The sequence below is a fragment of the Vigna radiata genome, chromosome 8 (assembly GCF_000741045.1).
Source record: "Vigna radiata var. radiata cultivar VC1973A chromosome 8, Vradiata_ver6, whole genome shotgun sequence".
NCBI lineage: Eukaryota > Viridiplantae > Streptophyta > Magnoliopsida > Fabales > Fabaceae > Vigna > Vigna radiata.
The window spans coordinates 3,729,100-3,742,066 of NC_028358.1; the positions used below are offsets into that span (position 1 = coordinate 3,729,100).

General features: G+C 28.4%; 1 protein-coding gene across 1 annotated transcript in view; it reads right to left on the minus strand.

Annotated features, from left to right (window-relative positions):
- Positions 1-5,260: 5,260 nt before the first annotated feature.
- LOC106770078 (exocyst complex component SEC15B-like) overlaps positions 5,261-12,967 on the minus strand; it is a 13,253-nt gene continuing 5,546 nt past the window's right edge. Inside the window, exon 2 of the mRNA XM_014655904.1 lies at positions 5,261-5,490. Coding sequence (XP_014511390.1) covers positions 5,261-5,490 — 230 coding nt within the window. The remainder of the gene's footprint in view (positions 5,491-12,967) is intronic.

The window sequence follows — 12,967 nt, forward strand, 5'->3', positions numbered from 1 at the left end:
TTCTTTATTCAAAAGTAACAATCCATTATTCAAGAGCAATAAAACTACATGATGAGTTCTAATAAAAACAATTTTTAATTAACTTGACCAAATAATAATTCTATTTACAAATAATGTAATTAGATTTATTTAGATGAATTTTTACATACATAAAAATCAATCATAGACTTTCCATCACATGAATATCATCGTTATAATGATATTTGAATGTATGTTATATCTTGTAATAATATGTGACCACGAAAATGCGTCTTTTTTTTACAATTCTAAAAACATTATTAGGAAGATATATATATATATATATATATATATATATATATATATATATATATATATATATATATATATATATATATTATAGACTTACTTGTATGACCCCATTAAAACTTGAACTCGAACTGAAGTATTTATGTTGCAAACTTAACCTCACGTACATATAATATGACCAACTTTTTGATAAAAAGTGGTTTCTCTTGATGCTACTTTAATGGCAATGATTAGAGATTTAAAAAGCATTGCATGCATGATGTGGAAGTCTCTACAAATTGTGCATTATGTGTATACTTTTTAAAAATCTTGTAAATACTTTGTAAATACGTGTAGAAGTATACAAATATTATGCATCCAATTTGAGTTAGGTTTTTTGCTTTTGTTGTTTTTCCATAGTTGTTTGAGGTGCTTGTCCTTTTTGTTTAGGGCCATGCTAATTGTTTGAACTTGGAATTCATATTAATTATAATTTTTCATCACCAAGAAATCTCAACCAACCCACCATTACCAAAACTAATAACATATTAATTAGGTAAGTTTACTTTCCTTAATTTTCATAATTATTAATTACAAATTAAGTCTTCGCAGAAGATCATATAACTTTGGATGGTAAGATACGTGATCTCTGTTGATACAACATATATATAGAGACAACTTAGCCAAATTTTAATCCATTTTGTCCTTAATTTGTGAAAACCATTCTTAGCCATTATCTTTTAGGTAACAATAATAAACCTATTCTCTCTTATCCTGATTTTCATGCTTATTTTATACCCTCTTTTGGATCTTACTTTTCTTTTATATCACTCATTACATCATTCCCTTTCACTTTTGTATTCTCTCTCATATCCAATAAATACCCCACACACATTACTCAGTAGGATTTAAGAGGACTACTTTTGTTTGAAAAATATTTTTTTTTTTTAAATTGTTCTTCGTTAAAACTTGTTAATAAAAAGAAAATAAGAGATTGAAAATGAAATTCTAGTTAAATGAAAGTATTTTAGATATGGACACGATTGAATAAGTTTTCTCCTATACACTTTTTGTTAATTAAATATATAATAAATTTGTTTAATAAAAAGAAACTCTCCCATATTACTTTTCTATTTTTTTATGTTTAAATAAAATAATTTTAACTAATCCAAATGTTCATTTCGATTTTTTTTTTCATATTTTTTATATAGAAAGTTTAAGTAAACAGGGCTCGTAGTCTCAATAAAATGAGTTGAGTATGTTTATATTTGAAACCAATACACAAAATATTTCTCTTTTCTTATTTAAGATCCAAAAGAGTATTTTTCTTTTACCAGTAATTATGTTATTGATGACAGAGTATTTAACAATTTTACCACTATTTTTTGATTAAAAAAAACATAATATCTTTAAATGATTTTATTTCTTTTTCATTCATAAAATTTGTAAGGACCTAGTTAATTATTTAAGAGTAAAAGTAGTTTAAATGAGGTGAATTATGAATATTTTTATATTTGACTGAAAGGTTTATAAACAAAAAAGATAATTATGAAATTTTTATTTTTAAAAAATATTATTTTTCTAAAATATTTTTCTCTTCTTTCTAAACTTTTTAAAAATCTCCTCATCATTTTATAAATCAAATGTCATCTTAGAGATTCTCCAAGAGAATAGAACAAATATAGTTAATTAGATTTTTTAGGGTAAGATCTTTTTTTTTTCCTTTCTTGAATTGGTTTTCGGAAACTTTGCATGCTTAGAACTAGAGTATTTGCAAGTGGCTCTTCGAGGACAAGATGAATTGTTTTTAGTTTAGGATCTAGATTGATAACAAACTTATATGTACCATTTCAACCCTCTTGCGTAATTTAAGAAGTGGAAGCTTAAGTATGAGTAAAAGCATGTCTTATAATAGGTAGGAGTTATTTTTGTTTTGATAGTAATTTAGGATGAATAGATTGAAAACTTGATTACACTATCTTCATTTCTATGTAGGATTTATGTTTTGTTTGAGTAAAATTTGAATGTTTGAAATTGAACAAGATACCATTGTTAATGGGGAATTATTTTAGATACTTTGAATTCAATACCATTGTTAAGATATTGAGATAGTGAATATATTTTCAAATTTTAAATTATGAAGATTCTTAAATAATAGTGCAAAAACGCTGTTTAACGTCACCCACAAGATGTCGGTTAGAGGGCAGCCCGACGTATATTAATGGACGGTGGTATTACCGTATATAAGTTGGTCACCAAGACGTTGGTTTCTAGGGCACGCGACGTCTATGATATAGTAGACGTCTGCTCTGCCCTAAACCAACGTCCAATGGCCTGAGGTAGGCGAGAAGACAGGCTTTTCTACCCCATTGACGTCGGTTGTTCTGGGGGCCCGATGTCTACTTGCCTGCAATTAATCCTCTTCACCTGATTCTCAGACGTTTAGACGTCACGTAGTAAAAAACCGACATCTATGGCTTGTCTGGAAGGTGGGAAGACATCAATTTCTACAATATAGACGTCGGATTTCTCGGTGGGCAACGTCTATGTACTTGTAATTAATGATGTTTACCAAATTCACAGGCACTTCGACGTGCGATAGAAGAGCCCCGACGTCTATATTGTTATAGACGTCGGCGCCCTGGACAACTGTCGTCTACTTCCCTAACAGGAAATGAAACGTCAATCGGTTCAGCGAAATAGACGTCGGCTCCCCTGGTGTAGGACGTCTAATGTGCATTCAAAAAGTCAGATTAAAAGTTATCTTTGACGTCATATTAGTTAGATAACTAACGTTTATGTGACTATAGATGTGGGTTTCTGTAGCAACCGACGCCCCATTTCATGTTAAATAAACTGCAAACTCTTCGCGGCATTGTAATATCTGATATCATCGTCTTCCTCCTCTCCTTTTTCTCTCTTGCGCCTCCTCTCTGTTTTCTCTCTTGCAGTATTGCATTATTGTTTCTGATAACATCATCGTCTTCCTCCTCTCCTTTTTCTCTATTGCGGCATTGCATCCCAGGTGTGTGTTTTTTTATTGTTATCGTTTAAACTTTGTTCAGTCTTTCATCGATTATTTTCTGGTTCAACTGATTAAAATTTGTTTTTTTTTGTGTTGTGTTTTAGTGTAATTTTGTTCCTTTCTTGGGGTAACGTAGTACCACATTCTTCCTTTGCTAGCTGCCTCCCAGAAAAAGCGGCGTCTTTTGGATTTCTGGTGGCGTTTCGATCCAAAAACGACCTTGGTTCGTTACCTAGTTATCGTTTCACCGCAATTTTTTCCTCTTGCGGTTGAAAATGGAAATAAGCAAGAACCTAGGTTCGGTTTTGGGTTGAAATGTCATGAAAAATTCAAAAGACGCAAGTTTTTTATCGGGGGAAACTAGCAAAGACAGAGTGTGCTACTAGACTATCCAAAGACAGGAACAAAACTGCACTAAAACACAACGATTGTATTAGATAAAAATAATATTGTATGAAATGTTGATAAAAATAATAAGAATGGTATGAACATAATATCACAAATAAGATTATATATATATATATATATATATATATATATATATATATATATAAATATATATATATATATATAAACCAATTTATGAGTTGTGTGTTAAATAAATACATTTATGTTATAACAAAGATCCTCTTAAGTTTAAGTCACATATCTTAAAATATTATTATTTATTATTAGTTCATATATATAGATAAGCAACTTCCACTATTTTTAAGTTTATTTATTATTAGTTCATATATGATATCAGTCTTTAGTGAAACATACTAATAAGAATATTTTAGAAGACGTTAATTGGTATTTTTGTGGAATATCTTTTTATTTATAAAATCATTTATATTTGTTAATATATTTACGTTGACGAGATGATTTTTGTATTGAATTGGTATGTGAGTTTTCCAATTATGATATGTTTTTGGTATAGACATTTGTGTTATGGCAAACACTCATTAAGTTTACTCTGATTCTTATTGTTTGTGTAATGATCTACTATAAGTATAATATGTATATAAGTGTAGATATAGATTATATAAGTAATATAAGAAGGAACTAGAAATAGTTAATGATTATATAATATATGTAAAGGAGTGTGTATTTTGTTATAAAAAGTTAAAAGTGTTTGGTTGAAAATAAAAAAGAAGAAAAATAAAAATAAAAAGCATAAAGATGATACTTTTTTCAGCGGCTGTCTTCCCACTTTTGTATTAAAAAAAGAGTAAAACCTGGATCATAAAGTTTAGCTTTGAGTTCAAAAGATTTGGAAGAACCGCGTAGAGTTTGATACAGGTCTTAACTGGGACCGCCTTCATCATCATCAAATATCGCTAAAACATGTTCTAAAAAGAGTCTGATGAATAACATATTAATTAACACTTTAAATTTTACTAAGAAATTGTGTTTATGCAAAAAGTAATAATAGTATACAGAAAGTTATAAATAAAGATCAGTCAGAATGATTTAGATAACAGATGTGATGAAAGGAGATAACAAAAGAATGCTGTAAAAAGAAATATGGTGTAAATATGTTATATTAATAATATAAAGTTATGTTAATCTGAGTGGCAGTAGGTTTTTGTTTATTTATTATTTTTCCAGTAATATGAATGATGTCAGCTCCGTAACTTTTCAACCATGGAGAATCTTTGATGTTAATATAAAAATCACAAGATAAATTGCGGTGAGTGCTGACCATAGAGAATTTCTCTACCATACAAAAGGGTCTTTTTCTCTGTGCCCCCGTTTTCCATATACAATCTCAACTTTTCAACTAATCTTTCTGCAGTTTTTTGAAGAGAGAGGACCCTTTGACATTAAGATTTAGCTCAAGTTTTACATGGCACCAGCTTCTTCAAGAACAGTGATGAAGTGTAAAAAAGTTGAGGAAAGAATGCAGAAGAAAAAATCAATGGCAAGGTCTTCTGCTACTCTTTCTACTACTACTTGTTCTTATTCTTCTTCTTCTTCAGGTACCAAAGAAATAAAGGGTGAAGATGATCACAATGAGGAAGATATATGTTCTACACCAAAGGGTAAAAGGTTCAGAATACCAGAAGTCTCAACATGTCCACCAGCACCTAAGAAGAGAAGAGTTTCCATCACATGCTCCTCCAAGAAATCCCCAATAGCATTTTTTTCTTCACCAGATATGGAGATCTTTTTCTTTTCAGCAATTAAAACTGTAACACCTTCAACTTTTACCCCAAATGGAGTTTGAACTTCAGTTTCTGATCACCCTTTTCAAGTGACAGTGTTTATGTCTAGTTTGTAGTATGCAGATATGCAGAATACACACATATATAAATAATATATATATAGCTTAATTAATTGTTAGGCTTGTTTTTTCTTTTATTAATTAATAATACTTCTAATGGTTTTTTCTGATGGATATGATGTTGTTAATTAATCAAGCTGTTTGGTTTATCTGTCATCTTTGTCCTTCTTATTGTGGTCTGATTTCCATAGGTATATGTGATGAATATGTATACATAATTTGCTTGATCAATATGTTGACTGAAACTGGCTTCAAAATTGTTGTGATTTGCATTATTATATAGTAACTGATGAATTGATGAAAATGTTGACTGATAGACACCATTTTTTTCTGATTGATGTTTAATTTTATGAGCTATATATGTTGTTGATTTTCATCTGTATATATCTCTCTGATATGCTTTAATGTTTTACCTGCATAGAGTTATCTCCACACAACACGTAGAGAAAGGAGAGGGAAGAAAAGTAACTTTTTGAAATGAAGAGTAATAGGCTTTTGAATGTTCCCTCCTCTAATACTTTTCAATTTTTTTCTTTTTTTATTCTTATTTTTTTTTATATATTACACTCTTATTGAAAACATATATTCAATGAAAAGAAGTTTGTCATGTTTTTCAATAATTTTTACTTCGTTTACAACAATTAAATAGTATCATTAATATTCCTTGTTATACATTTACTATACAATATGAAAGTAAGTAAAATAACTAGATAACATATAATCACTTCATTCAATTGAGAGAAGTTAGCACATATATATAGGATGAAATTTAAACAGTTCATGCTATTTCTTTTAAATTTTATTTTAATTATTACTGAATATTAAATTTCCATCATATCTCTCTCACAAACATATTGGGACCATTGCTAATTTGGATATCACTCAAACGTATATGCTTTGTTTTTTTTTTTTAATTTTTATAATAATGTAAAATAAAACATTCGAATGAGATAAATGAAATTATTGTGATATTATCTCACTTATATGTTCCACATACATTTGTGCAAATGCAAGTGTAACAACAATTTGGAACTTTTTAGTTTTTATTTCGAGCTGATACATTGAATGAATTTTGAATTAAACTGAAATAGATGGATAAACACATTTTTTATATTAACTTTATAATTATGCTTTTAGTTTCTAAAATTTGAAGAGGATTAATTTGTTCTCTCAAATATAAAATTAATTTTTAGTTCTTATAGTTTAAAAAATATTTGAAATTAATCCCTTTATTCTAACTTTTTTCAAACTTCACCTATAACTAACGAAATACAAATTTACTTGCATGATAAATCACTTTGCATTTGCATTTTATATCAGGAAAAATCATATTACATGTGAGTTTTCTTTTTAAAATACTTATTGGAGGACAATTGGCCACGAAGAGTAATTTAATAAAAAAACATAGGATAAACAAAATTCCAAACACAAAATATTTATTTTATATTTGAGGGACTAAAATATATTTTTATTTAATATATTCATTCATTGAATGTTAATTATAGAAATATTTAAAATGTTTAATATCCTAAATCATTTAATAAAACATCACTCAAATCCATCTTTATAGATGAATATTCAACCCTTTCATTTAAAGAATACTTTTATCTCATAAAGTTCAATCCCAGATTCAAACATGTAATATAGACTCATTTTTCCTTTTTATTTTAAAATAAATATAAGACTCATATTAAGATTTGTTCTTATAACATTCCATTATTTGACTTAATGGATTACAAATTATCTTAGATGATTTATTCATCCAATAATAAATAATGATCATCTTTTTATTTTGTGTAAATCAACTAAATACATTAATAAATCTTACTACTCTTTAAATTTTTCTTCTTCCTTTTTTTTATCTTGATCTTCTCTTAATCTTTTGTGGTTCTCCATAATCATCCATCTTATCTATTCACCCCAATTGAAATCAGAATTAAAATAGTTAATGAGATTGAACAGGAAGTAAAGAAGGAAAGAGATAGAGGTATAGGAGGTATGCAAAAAGAAGAAAGATGATAAATGAGTGATAAACTAAGATATTGGGTATGATTATCATTGCTGTCAATCTTATCTTGTACATGATTCGAGAGGGAACATGAAAAGAAAAAAAAAAGAAATAAAAAAAGAAATAAGTAGAAAACGAGAATCCAAAGACAATGGATAGGTTGGTGAGGGAATATGCAAAGGAAAAAAGTTGGGTATGTGCATGCAATTGTTTAGGGTTAATTATTCAAAGAAAAACAAGAGAGAGAAAAAAAGAGGCACATGGATGAGAAGAATCCGATGAAACAGCTGATAATTTTAATTTAGGTTTCTATGTATGGACACACATAAATGGGGGAATCTCCAGAAACTCCTCGTGAAAATTTTAATTCTTACGTTCTTTTACTTTATGACAAACACCAAAATTGCAGTTATAAATTTCGTGTCGGCGCTAGGGACACGACATTTTTCTGCATTCTCATGTTGTTCTTTCATGCTCAATCTTGTTTTACCACTGCTTCCTGTGTTTTTTTTTTTTTTTTATTAACCACATTTCTGATTTCAGTAGAATAAACTGTTTTAATGTAATCTTTTATTTTTTAAAATTTAATTAACAATGTTACACTGTTTAATGATGTTTTCTCATCCACAGTGTTTAAGCTTTACCACGTCACTCAATTAAACTAAATAATATATATTTCGTCTTTGGGATCTTTGCCCTGATTATTTTTTATTTGAAATTTTTCTTATTGTTTAAAAGGTTACTGTAAAAAATTGTTATTATGTATAATATTTAAATATTTTAGTGATTATTATTATTATTGTTTAAAGAAAATTATTACATTTATAAATATTTGTAAGAAAATGTTGTATAAATAGAGTGTGAATTGGTATTTCAAGAGACTTTTTTTCTTCCATAAGCTCATGATAGACAAAAAATAATTTGATATTATTTCAACAGAGTTTTTATTAATTGATAAAATCTCAAAAAAAAAAATATTCTTGTAAAAAAGTTGATTGAGATACAAAAATACAATGAATAACATTATAAGTAAATCATAAAGAAATTAAAATAAAGAGAGCACAAAAAAAAATTATAGGCTTAATTATCATTATAATTTTAATATGATTTGTTTCACTTTGAAAGTTATAGTACGTTATATGACAATGGTTACATTTTCACCAAAAAAAGTTGTACCATGACATTTTTTTAATTAAGACAAACAATACAAAAATGGTTTTAAAACCATTCTCGAATATATCTTACCGTAAAAGTTATGACAAGCTTGACGTTTTCTTGTTTATTGCACAAAAATATCTTACATGTTTTAAAATATAATAGGCTAATGATAAAAATAATACAGTGTTCAAGAACGTCATACTTGATTGAGAATTTTTTTTTTTTTTTAATATGACTCAATTAAGAGTGTGGGATTGAAGATGAAGTATAGAATACAAAGGTAAGTTTTTTTTTTTTTTTTATTGGTGCATTGATTCTATTTATTGCATTATATATATATATATATATATATATATATATATATATATATATATATATATATATATATATATATATATATATATATATATATATATATAACATAACAAACCTTAAGAATTTTGGACTAAAAATACAAGATCAATATGTTCCCATGCAAATGTACATTTTAACCTTTGTTTTGCTTGATAGTTATGTTTTGGTTGAGTTGTTGAATGTACCAAGACCAACTATAGATGGGTATTGGACAACAAGTTTTGTTATCAAATGTTCATGTCTTAACTATAAAATACTTAGACCTAATCAGAGGAAACATATTGTACAACTTTTGTATAGGGGTTGGAGCACCACAAGTGCCATTAAAATCTCTTTTCTAGTTTTACAACCATACTTTACAAGTACAAAATGTTATTACTCACGATTTTTTTTTAAAGCTATCAAGAAAACAACTTAAACATGTAGAAACCAACTACATGAACACATCAAACCTATGTGTACAGTAAATGAAAATTGGAAAAAAAAGTATGGGAAAAAATACCACTTATGTTATATCACAAAAGATTAAGAACAAGAATTAATACATGAATATCATTAGGTGTCTTCAAGGGTAAGTTTCCTTCAAATATATAACAAGAGAATAGTTAAAATGTTTTGAGTCATCCCTAAATTTTAATTTATAAAATTGGAATTTGTCCATATATGAAACTTTGATATAATTTGGTTATAAAACTTAAAAAATGAATAGATGTAGTCATTCTAACATAAATGTGATAAATTTTTTGATGTGCCAGATGACATTTTAGGTTAGTGTTTGAGTTGTTTATACCGTTTGACATATTTTAATTCAAATGTCAATCTCAAGGACGTTTAACCTGTAAAAAAATAACATCTTTGGATTAAAAGGACTATATCCATTCATTTTAAGTTTGGAGATCAACATGTATCAAAGTTTTGAAAAGAGACGAATTCCAATTTCGTGTCTAAGTTTTGAAACTAAAATCATATTTAACTCATAAGAGAATCATTCTTCATGTTCTTCAAGAATTATTGCAAGTTAATAACATGTTTGTAAACGATTTAGAATTGTTAGCTTCAAAATTTTGCAAAATAAAAAGAACCTTTATATGAATTGATATAGAATTTGGTGGAAATTATCCAATCACAATATGGAAAAAGCATAATTCTATATTTATACCACATCCCTTATTTATTTATAATCTCTTTTAAGTACCTTTATTTGATTGTTGCTATCTCACATCATGAAAAAAAAGTCAAATGTAACCCTATTTGGGATGTTAACTTTGGCCATCCTTGGGATGACATCTGATAAGTGTTTAGTTTATTTATAATTACATATCATTTAGACACTTATCTTGTATGAATTTGATGTACAATCTAGTTATACAAACCCTTTTACCTTAAATTACAGAATGAGGAGTAGAGAAGTTGCAAAAGGTGGAATTTGATTTGTTTATGTTGTTTTTGAAGGCAATATGAAGGAAATTGAGAAGTTGGTGTTGAGCTCAAAAGTTGTCGCTGAGCCACATACGACGGTTTATAAAGATTCAAAATATGAGACCTGCAACTGAGTAGTGATTTTGGCATTAAACCACACATGAAGAAACATTCACTACAAGGAAACTTTAAGTTCCATAATAGCAGCTAGCCTTAGGAGGAAACCCACTTGGAAAGGAAAGCTTCACTATTGTAACATCAAGTTGAAAGCCAAAGCATGAAGGAAACCCACCTAAGAAGGAATTCTCATGGCTAACATCATCGAAGTTGAAGGAATAGTTAGATTTTCTATAAAAATATAGCATGTCTTTATTATTTGTATATTGATTTTGTAGATCAGTCATGAAGTTCTTAAGCACTTATTATATTATCTTTAGAGGGAACCATGGGAGGAAGGAAGCAACTCTTTGCACTTATTGTAAACATCATTACGAGAAGCTAAATTATTCTTAGTTGGGATTGAATGCAACTTCTCTAAACTCTCTGTGCTGCACTTGATTCAATATATATATTATGTTCTTTATTTACATGTTGGTTATTTAGTTTGCTTATATTGCTTTGATGACTTGATCAATCATCAGTGTTATACGCCGCAATAATCAGTTAAGTGAAAGAAGTCAAGTTCAATCCCAATGCTTTAATCAACTTCACTTATCTTTATTTTCATTCAAACTGTCAAATATTTATCATCCCGTTATTACAAACTTAAATATATTTATATTATTATTTTATCAAATCAAATTCTTGTAGATACGATTTTATTGTGTTAAAATTAAACTAATGCACGTGTTGAATAATTTACACCCTTGGGACTATCAATAATGTCCCAAACTTATTAGTTTCACATCTTTTGTGTTATGAAGAGTTAAGGGACTAGGTTATGCTTGTACTAACCTTGAAAGAGAATTGATTTACTTAAATATTATCTTAATAAGTATAATTTTAGGATAATAAAGTGTGGAAGAGATGGTGTTTTCCACTAAGACTTCATATAATTAATTATATTTTAGGATAATAAAGTGTATTGCTCAATATGAAAACTGAACAAGTACACTATAATTGATTATTTTCCATAATAATAAATTATCTGTTGAGGTTTGTATGTAAACAAACTTCTAAACAAATTATAATCTTAATTGTTCAAATTCGTGTTTCATAAATAACTTATTATTTCACTTATAATGATTGATTATGACATAAAATAATTGATTATCTGTAAATACACTCTAATCCAAACCAAGTATATCTATCATAGTGAATTAGTATGTTATAAAAGATTTTTTTAAAAAGCAATTGAAAATAATGTTTAAGTTTAAAGGAAATGAAATTGATATAACATACATAATCTCAATATAACTTATATTAATGCATGATTTATACACAGATGAAAACAAAAAATGCATATATTTTTTCAAACTTATATCATCAAAACCAAACTCCGTATGTGGATATAATGTAGAATGTATAAATAAATTAAAAAAAGAAAAAAGACACAGGAAAATTAATACCCAATGTCATATAGAGATTTAAGATGTGGAGAGGTGGGGCCTTATTAATAACAGTACACCCTAAATTGTGAGGGAGTTACTCCCTGTACCTCCCCAATTTCATCTTCCACCCCCCAATTTTTTTGGATTTTTTTTTAAATACAAAAATAATCTTGTTGTTTTTTTTATTTTTACCTTTATACCCCTATTTACTAAAGTTAATCTATCCGGCCTCTTTTACACTCTGAACACACACAGACTCAAGATTCTCTCCTTCGCGTATTCCCACCCCCACCAAAGCTTTCATTTTCAAATGCTCTCTGCAACTCTCACTCTCCCAGTCCTCCTTTGAACCTGCTGTTGCTTTATGCGGCCTGTTGGTGTGCGGCGGGTGGCGGTGCGGTAAGTGTGTGACGGTCCAACGCGGTGCGGAGAGGTGTAGACGTTGGTTTCGTTTTGCGGGTGTGTTGAGCGGTGCGGTTGTGTTTGGTGCTTTGTAGTCGGTGTGTGCGGCGGCACGGAGGGTGCTAGTGCGGCGGGTGTTGCGGCGGTGTGGGGCGGTGGTTCTTCTTCGTTCGTTTCGACAGGTTAGTTTCTTTTCGTTTCTTTCTATTTTTTTTAATGTATGTAATGTGTAGGATTGGGTAGCTTTCTCTATTGTTGATATTTGGTTGGTGTGTTTGTTGAGGTTTCTGTGGTCTAGTGTTGACTTTTGTGTTATTTGTGTGCTCTGTGTTGTGTGTATTGAAGAAGACGTCCAGGCACTGAAACGGATGTCGATATCCGTCGACGGATGTCGACATCCGTTTCCTATTTTTATGTTTTTAGTTTATTTTATAANTAATTATATTTTAACTTTTTATTTTCAATTCATTTTGTTACGTTTTTAATTTTTTTTTTTGTTTTATTAGTTTATTGTATTTATAATTAATTTATAAAGTATT